Source organism: Mastomys coucha, unplaced genomic scaffold, assembly GCF_008632895.1.
Source record: "Mastomys coucha isolate ucsf_1 unplaced genomic scaffold, UCSF_Mcou_1 pScaffold15, whole genome shotgun sequence".
NCBI lineage: Eukaryota > Metazoa > Chordata > Mammalia > Rodentia > Muridae > Mastomys > Mastomys coucha.
In genome coordinates, this window is record NW_022196897.1 from 96,189,257 (window position 1) to 96,209,885 (window position 20,629).

General features: G+C 38.6%; 1 protein-coding gene across 2 annotated transcripts in view; it reads right to left on the reverse strand.

The window, feature by feature from the left end:
• The window catches only part of Ano3 (anoctamin 3), a 337,010-nt gene that overhangs the window by 128,224 nt on the left and 188,157 nt on the right, over nt 1-20,629 (reverse strand). For both annotated transcript variants that reach the window (XM_031371327.1, XM_031371328.1), the window contains one exon: nt 6,457-6,615. In XM_031371327.1, coding sequence (XP_031227187.1) covers nt 6,457-6,615 — 159 coding nt within the window. The remainder of the gene's footprint in view (nt 1-6,456; nt 6,616-20,629) is intronic.

Below are 20,629 nucleotides of genomic sequence, written 5' to 3' on the forward strand. Positions count from 1 at the left end.
ATGGTATTGATGACAAGGTGTTGCTGTCAGGGAGAAAGCTCACCTTCTGCTTTAGGAGCTCAAGCTGCCAATCTGGGTCTATTCTGCTCACCTGTGCTTAGAGCAGGCTGGGCAGAGGAACAAAACACTCACAACCTTCGCACTTCTCATTATTATTTCATTATTTCACCCAAAATTCCCAAGAGAAAGAACATTTACTCCCGAGAGAAAAAGTGACTTAGACGTTATGTTTTTACAAAGTCATTTTAAAAGATTTGGATATAGAACACAGAAAAGAATTTGTGGTCTCTTAAGGCATTTCCCATTGCTATTGTGAGGTAAACTGCTATTATTAACTGGATTTCAAGGTGCAAATCTCACAATGACAAATCACCCTCCTTTTGAGAAAGACAGCCCGATATCTTGATGATGCTTTTCTCTAGAAACTGCTCATACTAACATACTAATACTCATACTAACATACTAATTAGAGATTTTCTAGCTGCAAAACTCAGTGCTTAGCTCTGCTGCATATTTATTTATAAAGTATGGCTAGATTTCCTAACTTCCATATTTCAATTAATGAATCCATATCTTGCAATATTTTCACAAACCTGGTTTACCCATCATCTAATAACAAGTCCTGAATATTTTAACCCAATATTTACCAAACAAATTGCATACTAAATCCATAGTACTCATTAGCGAAAACCTTAAAAACTAATTAATGTTCTAAGTCTTCATAATATTTAAAATGATTTTTTGTTACTGTGGTTTTAGACATTTTTAAAGGTAAGAACTGGTCACTGAACTGACATCCTTAAACACTATAAGGGCTAAACCACTGTTCTGTATCACTAATCCTAACACTAACACACTGGAGGAGTTGATATTTCAGAAAGCTATGAATATTTGCATACTAATGCATCCTAAATTAGTATAGCATTTTATTTCAAAATATTCTTAAGTTATCATGTAAGACTCTTGTTTAGATTAAGAATGAAGGGTGCTGATGTTCTTTTTATAGTAGTGTAGTGGGCAGGTCTCTCAGAATCTCTGTTCTTCATTATACTTCCCCATCATAATCCCTGGGTCTGTGAAGATGTTATATGGCACTCCACAATTAGATTATTATTGTACATGCCATATTTGATGTCTTTAAATAAGATGACAGATTATTCTCCTTGGGTTATGAGTTCATAAAAGGAACTAGTCCCTTTCTGGCAAGACAGATTAAAAATAGCATAAAGATGCAAGTAAAATACCTCATCTGGAGCATATCATCCTGAGTGAGGTAACCCAATCACAAAAGAACACATATGGTATGCACTCACTGATAAGTGGATAATAGCTCAGATGCTCGGAATACCCAAGATACAACCCACAAACCACAAGAAACTCAAGAAGAAGGAAGACCAAAGTGTGGATACTTCAGTCCTTCTTAGAAGGGGAACAAAATACCCATGGAAGGAGTTACAGAGACGAACTGTAGAGCAGAGACTGAAAGAAGGACTATCCAGAGACTGCTCCACCTGGGGATCCATTCCATATATAATCACCAAACACAGACACTATTGTGGATGCCAACAAGTGCTTGCTGACAGGAGTCTGATATAGCTGTCTCCTGAGAGGCTCTGCTAGTGCCTGACAAATACCGAAGTGGATGCTCACAGCCATCCATTGGACTGATCACAAGGATCCCCAATGAAGGAGCTAGAGAAAGGACCTGTGGAGCTGAAGGTGTTTGCAGCCCCTTAGGACGAACAACAATATGAACTAATTAGTACCCTCAGAGCTCCCAGGGACTAAACCACCAACCAAGGAGTACACATGGTGGGACTCATGTCTCTAGCTGCATATGTGACAGAGGATGGCCTAGTCAGTCATCAATGGGAGGAGAGGCCCTTGGTCCTGTAAAGACTCTATGCCCCAATGTAGGGGAATGTCAGGGCCAGGAAGTGGGAAAGGGTGGGTTGGTGGGCAGTGGGAGTGGGGAGGGAATAGAGACTTTTTCGGAGGGGAAACCAGGAAAGGTGAGAACATTTGAAATGTAATTAAAGAAAATATCTAATAAAAATAGGGTCATAGGTCTTTATTGAAAATACATATTGTAAGAAAAAAAATTGTAAAATTAAATTTAAAATGTTAGTTAAGGGGCTGACAAGATGGATCAGTGGGTAAAGGAGCTTGTAGCCAGGCCTGATAAAATGAGTTTGATCACTGAGCTTACAAAGTACCTACTTCTACATGTTCCCTTTGAACTCTAAATGTGCTGAGGCACGTTTGTGGTACACATGCACTGAGACATAATTGAACACACACAAAATAAATAAATAAATAAATAAATGTAATACAAATATATAATTTATGAATTTTTAGTTTCCCAAATATTTTGTCTTCCCTTTTATTCTTCCCTAAAGACATTTTTATTTTATTTTTGAGATTTTAATATAATTACAACATTTCCCTCTTTCCTTTCTCCTCACAAACACTCCCATATATCGTCTCTTTGCTCTCTTTCAAATCTATATTCTTTTCACTAATTGTTATTACATGCATATATGTACATATAATATATTCTATTTTGACATTTATTTATTTATTTACTTATTTATTTATTAAAAACTCCAGATTTCATTCCCCTCCCAGCCCACCCTCTGACTGTTCAACATCCCATATCTCCTCCCTGGCCCCCTCCAGTCCGACCTTCCACCCCACCAGACTTCTAAACTCTCAGTCTCTTGAGGTTTAGGTGCATCTTCTCTGACTAAACCCAAGACCAGGAAGTCCTCTGCTGTATATGTGTTGGGGGCCTCATATCAGCTGGTGTATGCTGCCTGCTTGGTGGTCCAGTGTCTGAGAGATCTTGGTGGTCCAGTGTCTGAGAGATCTTGGGGGTCCAGGTTAATTGAGACTGCTGGTCCTCCTACAGGGTAGCCCTCCTCCCCATCTTCTTCCAGCTTTCCTCTAATTCAGCCACTAGGGGTCAGCAGCTTCTGTCCATTGGTTGGGTGCAAATACCTGCTTCTGACTCTTTCAGCTGCTTGTTGGGTCTTTTGGAGGGCAGTCATGATAACCTGCTAACTCTGTGTAATGTTACTGACATGCATGTTTGCATATATGTTGTCAGGGATGACTATTTGGTGTTGGATGACCCAAATACATTTTAAGTTATTTCCACTCTCCTATGGCCCGTTTCCGCCTCCCCCCCATGCCTCTTTTTCTTCTTGTCTCCTTTCTCTGACATCTACCCTCGCATTTTCTTTCTCTGCAATTCTCTTTCCCCAGCCCCCACCTCTTGAATCTTATTCTTAGGCATTCAAGCATCCTATCTAAAGTAATAAGTAAAAGCTTAATACAATAAAAGACAGTCTACTGAAGTCTGTTTTCCTCCCTCTCATAAACAAGGAGGTGAATGATATGTGCTCATTGTCTATGATCTGCTCTTACTAGTCTATGTGATCATTTACTCCTTGCTAGGATAGAGTGTATATCTGTCTTAGAAAAATCATTCTTATTGCTTTCCCCAAAGGCTTCCAAATTCTCCAATGATCAGGACTCTTTCTGGTCTTGGACTTCCCCTCAGCATGTTTTCCTATGGCCAGATCTTCCCAGATACTCCTGAGCTTACTTATGATTTCACATATCTGATTTCCTCTCTGCCATTTATATTTTTTTTTAGGATTATCTCCTTTACAAAAAAATCCCATTATCCATACTGCCTTTTTTCCAGACCATGTTTCATACTGTCATTGGAATGTTTGATACTATCATTAAAATATGTTTCATATTATTTTAAAGCCTAGAGAGAGAACATTTATTTTCAAGTCGTAATCTTCATTTCTTACATAGACTTCAATCATCTCTATTTGTATTTTTCAGAATTACAATTACTAACTTTCTCTTCTTTATACTCCCTTCAAAAAGCTAGTCATTTCCCACACAATAATCAGGTTTTTTGCTGCTTCTTTCTTTGGGTGGAATTCTGCCTCTGTTTTTCTCAGATGGACTCTGAGACCATTAATCTAGGTTGCTAATTTGGTGAGATCTGGAATGAGCTAAGACAGTCACCACTGAGTGGGTCTGTGAGAGTATATCCTGGAAAAATAGCTTGAGGGGCCCATCTTGCAGTGTGGAAAGCACCTTTTGGTGGTTGTTCAGATATGGAGAGGTCTAAGAAAAATTAACACTGCCTTCAGCTGCTGTAGCCCCTTGCAAGTGAGTCTGCTCTGTATTGTTGCTGTTGTAGTCATTTAATGATAGGAGAAGGCTTATGTTTTCCAATATGGACCGAGGACTGCTGGTTCTCCAGCTATCTATCTTCTAGTCCTGCACAGCCAGGTTGTGGCAGCTGAGGTGCTAGCAACGATGACTGTGAAGCCTCCCCAGTTTGCAAATATCCACCATTGGACTAACTGCTGTTTAAGCCAATCTAATGAATACATTTTATAATATGCACTTACTCCAATTCTTTTTTTTCTACAGAATCTGACTAATAGATCCCTTTCCAGTCAAGCCATTTTCTTTCATTGCATACAGAGTAGATAGTCACATTCCTTACATGACAGTGCCTTGTTTGAATTATTATGTGGGTTTGAACACATCACAATGAAATCCATTATGTGTTAATATCGACTAACACAATTTAAAAGTTCTCTCTCTATACTCAATCTCCTCCCTTTCTTCTCCCACCCACCAATTCTCTCCTCTCTTGGAAATAAAACCAGTGTATCCAGATCAAAATTAAGGAGAGATTTTTAGAGGAAAAAACGTAAAGCATCCATCTCAGGTTTAACATTTTAATGTGAAATCTGGAGGAATGGGTCTCCCCTTATCTTTTCCATCATCATCAACAACAAAACATTTATTTTAGCATAGGAATATTGTAGAGGGAAGAGGAAATAAGACTAATGGTACAATAGATACAATGTAAAGAGGTATCGGGTCTTCTTAGTAGTTAGTCTGAAATCACCTACTGACCTAGCTTTCCCAGCTCCTTACTGTGTGAACTAAATCCTAAGAAATTGAAGGTGAGTATGGAAACCTATAATTATGCAATCTAGAATGGAACACCCTGTGTCCAGGAGCAGCAGAAATCAGAGGGCTTTGTCATGCTGTGTGCCAGCCTAAACAAAAGGAGACCGCAAAAATGAAGAGACATCCTTTAAGAGTGGAACATTACTGTATTTGAAATATAGTGTGAAATATTTTTCTTTATAGCAGTTCAGAGGGACAAGGAAGAAGTCTCAAGTGAAGACCCTGTCGGGTAGAAAGAAACTGTGGTCATGTCTATTATGGTACCCAGTGTCTATGTCTGCTCTCTGTAGAGGTAGTAAGTTCAGCATACATAGTGGCTGTGTCTACTTTAAAAATTGAGTTCCATCAGCTTGCTCAGTGCTTGTTCAATTATTTAGAAATTGAATAAATAGGTGAAGATATGTGAGCATGATGACTCACCATTTGTCACCAATATTCAATAGACTCTGTATAAACTGCTAGGAAGTATACATTTTAACCTGTGTGAAGTAGATATTACAAGGAAATTGAGTGATAAAAACTTTCTGTGATATGCTTTTTTCAATGAATGCTTTCTGTATGATTAGTAGTTGGGGATAGGGATATTCTAAGTTAATGGTCTCAGAAAAAATAAGGAAAAATAAAAATTGAAATCAGAGTTTCATTTTTCCTGCTCTATGTCATTTGGCAAAGTACAAATATGTTTTTTCTCATTGTTAACTCTTTGTGTTTCTGCTATTTTGTATTGGTATTAATTTGCTAGCTATTAAAAGAATTTTAATAAGCATAAATAAGTTTAGTTATTTAGGGACATACTGAATACTCCCTAATATGTGTTATTCTGGTCTCCAAGAACACCTGCGCTCATGTGTATGTACTCAACCACTACATACTAATAATTAAAAACTGATAAAATTGATGTTTACAAAACAAATTAAATCATAGAATTTTCAACTAAAATCAGCAAAGTGAAAATTTTAGCATCATAGGACTATGAAAAGTGTGTTCTTATTTTCCATGTTTTCTTTTCCAGAAAGGAAACTAAAGGGAAAACATGGTCCTTTAAAAAGCTTCCTATAAAATCACAAAAGAAAGGATGGTGAAGGCCAGTGTCTATACTTCTAGCAGCCTAACTTCCATTTCAGCAGGTTTGCAAACACCTTCCTGATATTTTAGCTTTCCTGATGCATAGTTTCCTACTAGGAATGGTCATAATTGTTATGTATTCAGTTTTCAAAGCTGCAAAATTAGCCATACCCTTTGTAAAATATTTAAAATGTGTAGAAATATGTAGAGGAAGAAGTAAATACATATTTAAATGAGACAGTGCATTTGTATTTATTTTACACTTGGGAAAATTATTTTTTACAAAGTTCTATGCAATAGACCATATAAAAACATGATTGATAATATTTATTCCAGAACATTAGACCACAGAACTGATTATAGAAAAGCATTTACCTCCTTCTCCAACATCAAACCTTCTGCTCTCAGGTTCTTTTCAAATGTGTTTCTTTTATCATATTGTATATTTGTTTTTCGATAAACCAGGATGTAATCAATTCGCTTTTTGCCATCTTTGAATAAGAGTCCACTAGATGCTATGTAATTCATGTCATTCTGTGGAAAAAATGAACATCGGTTATTAGTGTAAGTTAGATAATCACTCATGCTAGTTATAAGCTGTGGTAAACCAAACCAGAAAGACTTGTGTTTCATACTCCTACTGAGATGTAGGAAAGATAGTTCAAGCTAGTCTGCAGTCTATGATATGATACAGGCTAGCAAGTTTGTAATTTAGTGGCTGATCTCTGAGTTGGTCTATGTATTATTCAACAAGTCTCTGTTGAAAAAAAACCAGCAATTATATCTTTTATATTGTCTAAACCATGTCCAGATGTAATTATTTTCATGTTACCATACTCATTCACAACTGACATTTCAAAGATAAAGACACTATGCCTGAAAGAAATGAAACCAACATAATACCATGTGTTGTTTAAAACTTACACAAATCACTGCTTTTCTAATCCTTTGTTCAATAATGCTGAGACCAAACAATAATTCCTGAACTGCAAGCCTAGGGAAATGTTTACTCTTAGGCTATGACTGCAAAGTGATGGAAATAGCTCTCATTAAATCTCAAAGCTAGCTAATCAAGACTGGCTGAAGATGCTGAGGAGGCGGCTCAGTGTGCAAAAATGCTTGCTGAGCACCCCTTAGGAATTGAGTGTGGATCTTCAGAATTAATGTACAAGCCAGACGAAAAAAGGCATTCCTCAGTGACTGATTCCAACATGCCTCAATGTGGAAATGGAAGGAGGAGATCGGAGAGTTTTCTAACTTTCTGGCAAATGCAGCAGCAAAGACAAAGAAAGTCTTTTTCAAACAAGGTGGAAACATCAGAACTGAAGTTTGTCCTTTACCTTGTTCACTGTAGTACGCATGTGCACTCCTTATACCTACCCACAAACCAGTTTGAAGCATCTCATGCTGCTGTTGCTATTATCTGAAGCTATTTTTATAAACTGGCAGATTTCCAGCTAGATATCTTCCTTCCAGGATTCGTCTTAAAATATCTTAACCAGCTGCACTGAGCAGCTTGCTGTCCCCACCTCCACCCCCACCCCGAGGCTCCATTGTCCAGCTGCCCTGAGTTGCATGCTGTACCACCCACTCCATTGTCTGTTCTCCACTCCACCAGCCTTCACCAGACTTGTTTTACCAGCAACATTCACATTACATCACTTTCCACTGCAATCCTTGCCAACGAAGTACCCTGCAGTATGTCCAGCTGCCCTCAGACACCCAATGCCCCGTGAATAACATTGTCCAGCTCAAGGCTGCCTGCCTAAGGCCTGCCGCACCAGAAACATGAAGGTTAGTCCTGCCTTCTTGAGACATGCTACACCAGGATCATCCAGGATCAACCAAATGGCTAAAGGCCAGCATAAAAATATAATCAATAAGAGCCAGGACAGTAAGACACCTGTAGTAGCTTTCCAACTACAGCCAGCCTTGGATATCCTAACACAACCATTGCACAAGGAAATGGCCTTAAATCTAATCATATAAAGATTTACTATGTACAAAAAAATCTATCTCAGCAACAAAGTTAGACATTACCTCAGAGTAAAGGGTTGGAAAGAAGTTTTTCAAGAAAATAAACCTAGGTGGCAAACTGGAGTAATTCTGATACGTTAGAAAATAGACCTTCAACCAAAATTAATAAAAAACCCATTGGGAAGAACACTTCATACTCATCAAAGGAAAAATTCACGAAGATGATGTCTCAATTCTGAAAATCTATGCCAGGAATACAAGGACACTTATATTTGTAAAAGAAGCATTACTAAAGCTTAAATTGCACATCAAACCCCACACATTAATAGTGGAAGACTTCAACACCCCACTCTTACCAATAGATAGGTCAAGACAGATAGTAAACAGAGAAATAATGAAACTAATAGAGGTTATGAATCAAATGGACCAAACAAATATCTACAGAACATTTACCTAATACAACAACAACAAAAAAATCTTTTAAGTAACACATAGAACCTTCTTCAAAGTTGACCATAAAGTCAGTGGCCACAAAACAAGCCTCAACAAATAGAAGAAACTTGAATTAACTTTTTGTATCTTATCAGACTACCATGGATAAAGGTGACGTCAACAACACAAAACAAAAGAAAACCTACAAACTCAGAGAAACTGAATCTACACAATGGGTACTGAATCAGGAAAGAAATTATGAAAGAAATTAACAACTTTTTGTAATTCAATGAAAATGAATGCCCAACATACCCAAACTTATGGACACAATGAAAGCAGTGTAAAGAGGAAAGTTCGTAACACTAAGTGCCTTCATAAAGGACCAAACAGATATCTACAGAACATTTTACCCCAATACAAAATATTCCTTGCTAAAACCATCTGGCCCTGGGCCTTTTTGGTTGGAGACTTTTAATAACTGCTTCTATAGGGATTGTATGACTATTTAAATAGGCTACTTTATCTTGATTTAATTTTGGGAAGTAGTATCTATCTAGAAAAAAAATGGAGATATATTATACTAGTAACTTAACAGCACACTTGAATGTTCTAGAACACTAAGAAGTAAACACTCCAAGATAGTAGATCACAGGAAATATCAAACTCAGGGCTGAGATTAGAGAACAATACAAAGAATTAACAAAACCAAGAACTGGTTCTTTGAAAAATTAACAAGATAAACAAACCCTTAGCCAAACTAACTAAAAGGCAGGGAAACAGTATCCAAACTAACAAACTCAGCAATCAAAAGACATAATAGACACTGAGGAAATCCCAATAATCATCAATTTTTACTTCAAAAAGCCTCTATTCCACAAAACTGGAAAATCTAAATGAAATAAATGATTTTCTAGATAGATACCACTTCCCAAAATTAAATCAAGATAAAGTAGACTGTTTAAATAGTTCTACAACCCCTATATAAGTAGAAGCAGTTATTAAAAGTCTCCAACCAAAAAAGCCCGGGGCCAGATGGTTTTAGTAAGGAATTCTACCAGACCTTTAAAGAACAGTTAATACCAATACTCCTCAAACTATTCCACAAAATAGAAGCATAGAAACATGGCCAAACTCATTCTATGAGGCCACAGTCACAATGATACCTAAACTACACAAAAAAATTAACAAAGAAAGAGAATTTCAAACCAATATTTATGAACATTGACACAAAAATACTCAATAAAGTACTTGAAAACAGAAACCAAGAACACATCTAAACCAGTATCAGCCATGATCAAGTAGGTTTCATTCTAGGGATACAGGGGTGGTTCAATATATGAAAATATACCTACATAATCTATCCTATAAAAAAATTAAAGAAGAAATCCATATGATCATCTCATTAAACACTGAAAAACTCTTTGACAAAATTTAGCACCCCTTCATGTTAAAAGTCTTGGAGAGATCAGTGACACTAAATACAACCAATACAATATATAGCAAGACAATAGCCAACATCAAATTAAATGGAGAGAAACTTAAAACAATTACACTAAAATAAGGGACAAAGGAAGTCTTTTCACAGTAGATGGAGTTTGGGAGTCTTGTGGAAGAGTGGCAGGAAGGATTGAGGAAGCTAGAGGACTCAAGGACACCACAAGAAGACCTACAGAGTCAACTAACCTGGGCTCATGGAGGACCACAGAGACTGAGCCATCAACCAAAGAGAAGGCAGGGGCTGGATGTAGTCCCACTACACAGATATAGCAGATGTGCAGCTCGTTCTTCATGAGGGTTCCTTAACAATTGGAGTAGAGGTGGAGTGAGGGGGCTGTCCCTGACTCTATTGACTGCCTTTGGAGCCTTTTACCATAGCTGGGGTGTCTTCTCTGGTCTCAGTGGGAGAGGATGCATTTAGTTCTGCTTCAACTTAATGTACCAGGGTGGATTGGTACCCATGGGGGAACTTCCCTTCTCTAATGGAAAGGGGATGTGGGAATGAAGGAATGGGGGAATGGGGAAGGGGATGTAAGGGTGGGATTGGTAGGAGAGGAGAAAGGACTCTGTGATCAGGGTGTTAAGTGAATAAATTAATTAATAAGGAAAACCGTATCTTAGCTAATGCCCTCTAATGACCTGACATCACCTCTACAGCATCCCCTTCTTAAAATGCTACTATAAGACCATGTAGTTTGTTCCATGATCTTCTTTTTCATGACTTTTATTATTTAAAGCAATTTCTTATATTTAAATGTTTTGATTATATTCTTCTCCTTCCCTAAATTATTCCATGTTCTCTCTCCATCCCTACCTACCCAGCTTTAAGTTCTTTCACAAAAACCAACCAAACCTAATATAATAAGAACCCCTCAACAGTTTCTTCTCCTTCAAAGTACCCCAAAACAAAATACCTCAACAAACTTTAATCAAAAGGACACAAGAAGCTATGATGCCCAATTATCTCTTGGTCAACTAATCCTGAACATGAGGCCTGTCTGGAGTAGTTAATATACTCAATGTTAACTGGAGAAAAATAATCTCTCTCCCAGAAGTTATAAGTGGCAGTTCAGTTGTTAACTTTTACCCTGATAGGTAATTTTTTACTCATTCATTCATTCATCTTAATTTCAATTATTCAATTTTGTAAAAGCAAATAACAAAATAAAATGTAATAATATGAAACAAAATCTATTCAACATTGAACAAGACATAAATTGCTTCAACAGAATTAGACTTACTATTAAGGAAATTTTCCTGATGACTTCTTACCATTATGTACCATTCTAACGCCCAAGATCACACAGAAGGTCAAGGCCCTGACCTAGGCCCACATTCTCAGCTAATACTCAGCTGTCCTCTGTTCTCTACTTCCTTCCCAACTATTTGTATGACTATGTTAACTTCTTATTCTATGTTTACTAGATAGGCGATTTTGAGATTCAAACAAACTGCATGACATCTGGGAGCTAGCATAATTTTAGACAAAGGCATATCTGATTATGACACATGTACAGCTTCAGAAATCCAAGGACTCAAGAAAGTGGTGTTCATGGAACTAAAAAGCAAGATGTTGTTCAGATAAAGGAAGCAAAAGGAAGTGAACAAGAACATCACACCAAATCAGGTTTTCTTTTTCAGGAGTCCTGGTTTATTCTGCTACTAGAGACCCTAAACTCAAGGACAAGAATGTGTGGTACATAGACATTTTTAATGAATAGAAAATTAACAAGATTTCTAGGAATGTTTTATTAAGTAGTTTAACAGGACTATGATGATTGGTTTTGATGTCAGCTTGCAACAAATTAGAATCCCCTGTGTTGGAACACTCAACTGAAGAGTTCTGATATCCTTCACCGATGTTAGAAGACCTACCCCAAATTTGAGAGGACACTATTTTGTAGCAGTGCAGTTAAAAAAAAAATGCCATGGCAGGCAGAAGGGAAATCATTTGCTTGTTATTTGATTAGCCTCTACCTTGCTGACTCCTTGGCTGATACTAGAATTAGTGTTTTGGGGCCTCCTCCATTGCCAAATGAACATCAGTGCCAGGTTTTCTGCACCAGATTGTTAACTACTGAAGCACCAAGGCCAAAGCAATCCTCAGGTCCTCAGCTTCACAGGTCTGACACGGATGCTGTGATTATTTTGATTTAATAGATTTTTATAAGGTGTGTGTGTGTGTGTGTTTGTATTCATGCTTATTTATTCATTCAATTTTTTTTCTGTTCTTCTAGAGAATCCTACCTGGTATTAAAAACTAGGTCACCAACACTAGCAGACAAAACAAAGCCTTACATAATAGTGACAATAATAGCTATCACTGATTTACTTTGGACCAAACATTTTACTAACTGGTTTAAAGGTTGTTTAATTTAATCCCACACAGCCTTTTAGGTGCATCTTGATATGAAAACACAAAAGCTCAGCTGATCTCCAGATATACTAAAATGGAAACAGTTAAACCAGTAGGACCACCTACTTAAGCATCTTATTTGTGGTCCTAACAACTATGTTAAACAAAATCTGTTCCTCCCTTTTTATCATTTGTATTATTTTTCACTCAGTATGTAATTTTGATAACCTTTTGATTAAATTATTATAGCAACTTACTTTGCTCCTCTCTATTCCAATCTTAATATGAAGAGTGAAGTACTGAGTGATCCCAGCACTATGGATAAGGTCACTTGACTCCTTGCTTTCAGATCCTCCAAAGGTTATGTATGGTGATCCCACTTTCTATAATATTTTCCATAACACCTGATAACTTCTATTATTGTGCTGCATTATTTATATTGTTGCTGACTGTTTTATGGTTGCATAATTAGAATTTTACAAAGGTAAGTGGTCTAGTTTGTCCTTTTCTTTCTGTGCTTCGAGTGACTAAAAGTAGCTTTCATGAGAAAGGTTTTATTTGGCTTACAGATTACAGCTATGACAGAAACACAAGGTAAGGGTTAAAGCAGAATCCACTGAGACACACTGCTGACCTCCCCTTCCCCTTCTTCTTCTCCACTACTTTACTTATCCAACCCCAAACTGCCTGCCCAGGTGTGGCACTACCCAAAGTGGGTGAGGTCTTCCTCCATCAATTAACAATCAAAAACCTATCTCATAGGCATACTCATACACCAATCTGATAGAGGCAATTCCACATGGTGAGTTTTCTGTCCTTCTTTTTTTATATTTTGCTCAATGACTAGTCTAAATATATAGCTTTTATCTACACATGTAGTAGAAGTCAATAAATATTTGTAGAAAGAAGAAAATAGAGGGAGGTAAGTAGGAAGATATTAAAGGAATGAGAGACAAGATTCATACATAGCTAGGGGGCTAATTAAAAGATTATAGGGCAAGGAAAAATGGTTTGTTCATTTATCATCTTCTTCCCACTAATATTTATAGAAGATCAATGATATGAATCCACACTGAATATTCACACAAGCAGTGCAATCGTTCAGTATTAACAGCATGCCTGATACTTTACACCCAAGACCCAGCAGGCTTTGTGTTATTTTACCCTTAGTTAAATTTACTTACTTTACATGCAGATAACAGCCTCCCCTCCTCTCAGTCCCACCCTTACACACCTTTCATCCCATTACCCCATCTGCTTCTCTTCTGAGAAGGAAAGGTCCCCATGTGTACTAACCTGCCCTCGCTCATCAAGTTGTACATCCTCTTCCACTGAAGCCAGCCAAACCACCTAAGTTAGGGAAAGGGGGTCAAAAGGGAGGCAACAGAGTCAGAGCCAGCCTCTGTTCCAATTGTTAGGGGTGCTCCATAGAGACCATGCTGCACATCTGCTATGTATGTGTAGGGGGCCTAAGTCCAGCCCCTGCATGTTCCTGGTTGGTGGTTCAGACTCTGTAAGCCTCCATGGGCCCAGGTTAGTTGACTCTAATTCTTCTTGTAATGTTCTTGACTCCTCCACTCTCCCAAAGCGTACTCCCCCTTTACCACAGGACTCACTAAGCTCTGTGTAACGTTTGGCTGGGAGTCTTTGCATCTGTTTCCATCAGCTGGATGGAACCTCTCAGAAGACAAATAGGCTAAGTTCTTGTCTACAATAATAGCAGAGTATCTTTAATAGTATCAGAGGTTGGTTCTCTCCCATGAGATGTGTCTCACATTGGGCTGGTCATTGGTGGACCATCCCCTCAATCTTTTCATGTTTATCCCTGAACATCTTGTAGGCAGATAAAATCTTAGGATATTTTTTCTTAGTATACAGTCCTCTTCAGTTCAGTAAAAAACAAACAAATGAAAAAACAAAAAAACAAAACAAAACAACAACAACAACAACAACAACAAAACAGTTGAGACTTGTAGTACTAACAGTATATTACGTAAAGTAAAATCATGCACTAAGCCCTATGAATGAATAGATTGATTGTCACTGTAACTAATACAAAACACTTCATTTTCCTAAAAGACTTAATATTGTTTTGATAACAGCATGGAGTGAAAGTGGAACTTTGGTTGTAACAGATATCTAGTTTTCTACTTTTAACTAAGTGAGTGTTAAACTTTTTAAAGAAACACTTGCCTATTTCAAAAAATGGTCTCTTATTGGTAATAAGAGACCTTCAGTGGTATACTTGCATACGTGCCATTTCTGTCTAAGTAAACACAGACAGAAACTGCATTAGCCAGTACTGTACTTCATTATCCAATCATTCTGCCAAATCTAAATTATAAATAATATTTTTCCGGTTTTCCTACACACAATACAATACAGATAAGAAAATGCATAGTTCTGCATATCATAATTTATATTAACTTATATGACATAAACCAATATCATAATACCTAGGATATATCAGTAAATTCATAGTTTAATGATGTGTTACAAAATAAATATTTATGCAATCATTAATTCCAGAAATAGAATCTCAGCAACTCTTATGTAAATCCCCTTGAGATCCTCCTCTTAATCATGATGTCCTCCATACTGAACTTTCAATGCAATCATGATTTTGACTTTTATGGTTCTGATATTTGTAAATTCTTTCAGTTTTATCAACAATGGATATGTCATTAAACATTCTGTTTATCCCAGTATAAACATAAAATGATACTTATGTCTAGCTACTTTCATGAAAAATCGTAGCTGTAAAATCTATTTCTAGTTCTCATTCATTTGCATTTCTTTTCTTGTCATGCATTATCATAACATATAACACAACAGAAGTTCTATCTCCTAATGTTGACAGACATTTGAGCTACATCTTCTCTTGATTACAGCAAAGCTATAATAAACATCCATCTATATACCTTGCAGTCCTTCTTAGAGGCCTTTCCATCAGGTGTGCCTGTGAGAAAGTTGTTGGCTCATGTTTACTTTCAACTTCAATTACAGTTATAAACAGCATTGTAAGTTGGTTTTCATCCTGGTCAGTAGCATCTCTGTGCTTTGTGATTCCTGACTACTCTCCAATCTTTCAAAAGTGGGGAGATAGATAATAGTCACTTATTGAGATTTTAATTTTTATTCCCATTTCTAGTGGTTGTGTGTGTGTGTGTGTGTGTGTGTGTGTGTGTGTGTGTTCCCAAGCCAGATGAGGGATGGTAGAGCAATGCCCGTACTCCAGACAGCAGCTCTCAGAGAGCATAGCAGAAGTGGAGCCACTCCCTACCCAAATCAGGCTAGGACCTACCTACTCAACTCCAAAGAGACAAAAGGACACATCATGATAAAGCCAGGTAACTTCTGTTTCCCTGGCAGAAAAATGGCTTTTCAGAAATAATGTGATTGGCAATCTGCTAATCTAGTTGATAAGCTTGGAAGGTCCCTGCTCCTACTGCAATATTTCCTTCCTTGTCTCTCCCCTCCCCAACCATGCCCCCTTTCCACCTGTTCCCCTTGAGCTACATAATCTAATGTGCTTAGGAACCAGTCCTGGAGGCACTTCTATTTTCTCTTTTCATATGAAGTGGAACCTGGGAAGGCTGAGGATTCCAGTTGGACCAGAAGTGCCTGGAAGCAGGTTGGGGAGGGGAGGGGGGTTCTTCTCTGAGGATTTTGGTGTTACAGCTCTTTTAGATGATATTTAAAGAAATTGCTCTTAGATAATTTTTAGTGAAATAGCTTGTGCGAATACATTTTATTCGGGGTGAACAAAGGCTATATATAAACCTTGGAGAGTGGGAAGAAGTTTTCAGGGTGAATGTAATTCATTGGCTAGAGTTTAAACGGGAATGCCTCATTTGCATGGAGAGGCATCCCAGAAATCTCAGGTACTTGCTGGGCAGGTTCTTGTTGGGAAGCAGAAGTAGTTGGGTTTTTTGTTTGTTTGTTTGTTTTTGTTTTTCAGGTTCTGAATGTTATATTTTCTACAGATTAATATATTGTAAAATGCATGCATTCTTTTTTCATTATCTTTTTTAATTAGAATTTTTCTTTATTTACATTACAAATTGTATCCCCTTTCCTCATTTCTCCTCTGAAATGCCCCCATCCCATCAATGTTCCCCATACTGACTAAACCACTCACTCCTGATTCCCTGTCCTGGTATTCCCCTACACTGGCGCACTGAGCCTTCACAAGACCAAGGGTCTCTTCTCTCATTGATGTCTCACAAGGCCATCCTCTGCTACATATCCAGCTAAAGCCTTGAATTCCTCCTTGTATACTCTTTGGTTGATGGTTTAGCTCTGGGGGTACTGGTTGGTTCATATTGTTGTTTCTCCTTTGGGGCTACAAACTCCTTCAGCTCCTTGAGTCCTTTCTCTAGGTCCTCCATTGGGGATCCTGTGTTCAATCCAATGAATGGCTGTGAGCATCCACTTCTGTATTTGTCGGGCACTAGCAGAGCCTCTCAGGAGACAACTATATCAGGCTTCTGTCAGCAAGCATTTGTTGGCATCTACAATAGTGTCTGCATTTGGTAAATGTATATGGGATGGATCCTCAGGTGGGACAGTCACTGGATGGCCTTTCCTTAAGTTTCTACTCTAAACTCCGTCTCTATATCTCCTCCCATAGGTATTTTGATCTCCCTTCTAAGAAGGACGGTAGTATCCACACTGTGGTCTTTCTTCTTGAGCTTCATGTGGTCTGTGAATTGTATCTTGGGTATTCTGAAGTTCTGGGCTAATATCCACTTATCAGTGAGTGCATACCCATGTGTGCTCTTTTGTGATTGGGTTACCTCACTCAGGATGATATTTTCTAGTTCCATCCATTTGCCTAAGAACTTCATGAATTCATTATTTTTAATAGCTGAGTAGTCCTCCATTGTGTAAATGTACCACATTTTCTGTATCCATTCCTCTGTTGAAGGACATCTTGGTTCTTTCCAGCTTCTTACCATCAGGTAGAAGGTATGATGGTTAAGGATGGATGTTGGGTTTCCCAGATAAGTGGAAACCCTGCTGGGAAAGGGAGTCCTCCATTTTGGCCTTCTACCTTAAGTAGCAGGGTTTCCCAAACAATCTAGACTATTACATTCCCTCTTCACTTCAGTCATCCATCGGACTCCTGGCAGCCTCTGAGGGCTAACACCTGAGAGCTAAGACAGATGCTCTCTGTTGACTGTTTGTCTTTGAAGAAGCCGCCTGACCATGCCTACCACCTGAATATACCCATCGCCTGAGCACGCCCACTGCCTGAGTACGCCAGCCCCCTGAAGATCTTCTGAACCTGGAGACTTTGGCACCTGAACTTTCTTTATAGTTAATCCAGAGACTTGTTTTCAGTTTCCCCTGTGATTATAAAAACCCTTGTTTGTTCTCAGTAAAGTGGAGCCTTGATTGGGACGCAACTTGGCTTCTCGTTTTCTCTTGCATTTCAAACCCTCTCTTTCAGGTCCTTTATTCTCTCCTAACTGAGGAGAACCCCGTTCATGAAACTGTGGGCAGTTTCACTAGCCCCTCTATTTCAGTATAGGAGCTGTCCTGCAACACAGTCTCCTGGGTCATACTTACTGCCACTACAGTCCTTGCTCCCCAGCTCTTTTGCATACTGAGACCAAAGGTGCTCAATAGACAATAGGAGGTAGGGTATCTACATATGGGACCTGAACTGGAATCTTCCTGGACATGTGAAAGAGTGTAAGTACTTTCCACTGAAGGATACCAGCACCTTGCCTTGCCATCCTGACCTCAGAATCAGCTGGTTTTTCTTTCTTACGTTCCCCCTTTATTTTGAGTTCAAGCCCTTTCGAGGGACTGACTATAGTGAAGGGGCAATTTATATCTTTTGGCTAGAGCTACTTCCCAGCATTGACTGAAGGCCCTTAGTCCTCTGGTCAGATCCAGACAGTCCTTCAGAAGTCAGAAAAACAAACAAACAAAAACAACAACAACAAAAATGCCTCTCTAAAACCCAGTAAAGCAATGACGTTAAAAGCACTAAGGTTGGTTGCCTGCTGTCTTCAATTTGCAGGCAGACTTTACACCCCAGTCTCAATGAAGATCCTTGGAACTCTTGCAGTCCTGGGAATGTTCCCCCTTTTACTGAGCTCTTGCATTCTTTTTGGTCAAGGAAAATTCCACTTTTAACTAGAGGTAGTCCCAAATTAGGAACCTTTGGGACATTCTCAAGCTGCTAGGAGTTAAACTCTTCCAGAAGGAAGTAGCCTCTATGATACTGAGATCTGGATCTGGTTGGCCCACCTCCCTAAAAGTCCAAGAAGGGACACTTTTCCCCTCTTCCTATCAATCATTTGGGATACCTGGAAATGTGTGCCCCTCCCAGAAAGAAACTAATGATGAACTTAAACCGCTTACTCCCAGCAATGATTCTCATTGGGACAGCTCTGAAGATGACTTTGTGCTGGACCTCATTGCCCTTGAACAAGCCATCAAATGCATTAAATAGAAAATTACCACTGACCTCCTCCCTATACCCACCTCTCTTTACCAACCATTGTCATCTTATTCTCCTCTTGTGTCATCCAATAATGACATTCATAAAACTCTTGAAGGCCCCATGTTTTCGGCTCCCTACAAACTACCACTCAACAATTATTCAAGATTAGAGAGTCTTTCAAATTTTCTCTCAGTGGAAATAACAGCTTGACTTTCCTTGTTAATTGTCAACCCACTTACTCTCAGCCCCTAGACTGGTATCTCTACCAGGCCATGAATTATAGGAACTTAGATGAGAGGATGGTATTCATGCCTCTTGAACTAAATCCATTCTCCTGAGCCTTCATGCCACCCTTAGTACACTACAGGACCAGCATCACATATGCTGTGCTTCCTTGCGTAGCCCTCTGTTTCTTTAATGGGAGGCTTTATATAGGAATGAATGCCTCCAACATACCAGGAAAAAAATCAGTATCAAAACTAACAAAATGTGCTTTGGAGTTTCAACATGCTTTTTGGCTAAATTAACTTTTCCATGGAAGCACAAAAGCCCACCCATTCTATGGGGTACTGAGATCAAGTACCCCTTCAGGCCTGGGATATAGGATAACTCACCCCCATGCTTCCAGATCTCAAGATGGAGATTCCTTACTTCTCCTCCTGAAAAAAAAACTGAGGAACTTCTCTCTGATTTTGTTCTTAGAGCAAATATGAGCCTAGCACACAGAACCTCTGATTCTCTGATTAGAGAAATCCTCCTTAAAAGAATAATTTGGGAGTCATGACCTCAGAACACTGGCTGGCATATTAGGGTAAATGGGCAGTTCCTACTCAAAACATTTGGATGGCTTCCTGTAAGGACTCTTCCCTAGTCCATGTCTTTGCTGTAGTCTGTAAAACAAGAGGAAAATGTTTTAATGTGGAAAGGAGGGACCCTGGAAGGGCAAATATCCTAACTCTGGCCCTTCTAAAGGCTTGGAAGCTGCCTACCCTAAAGCCATCTGTTCCTGATGCCACAGAGAATTGCGTTGGAAAAAGCATTGTCTTTCCACATTTGATACGGAAGACAACTTGAGCTTTTAAAATCCAAAATGGACAACCCTCAGCCCCAACAATAAGAGGGAAAACCCACAAAATCTTGTGAGCCCCTAACATTTTGGAAGACTCATGGCCCAAGCTCAATATAAAAATTGGGGGAAAAACATTTAAATGCCCAACTGACACTACAGTAGACAGAACCCTTTTACAATGATCTGAAGTCTGACAGTATTGGGAACTAATCCCTGAGCTCCAACTAAGGTGCTCCTTTTCGGCGTATACCACAAAATAGGCCTTCAAATGAGAGGATCAAGATGGTGCTATTGGCCTTTTCAGATCTGTTAAAGTGGAGATGGCCACCAATCTATTGAAGAGAGGTATCTTAGAAGTTCTAGATATAGTCCTTTCCCATAACATGGAAAATGAATGCATCCAGATAGAGGACTACAACAAATGCCCTCTCAAGGGTCACCCACAACTCTAAAAGCTGATATCAGATACTGCATGCCTCAAGTGGGTCTTAAATGAGTTCATCTGGGTTGAACACTGGCATTTAACCAGGGAGAAATTAGAAGCTTTTACTCAGCTCATTAAAGAACAACTCCAACTCTAACATATTCACCTATTCCATAGCCCATGGAATACTCTCATCTTCACAATTAAAAATAATTCTAGGAGATGGCAACTATTACCAGAACTATGATCCATCAACAAGTAGCTCTGGGGTCCCCCCAAAGGAGTCTTCCTTTTGTTTCTGCAATACTCTACTATTGGCCAACCAATACACTA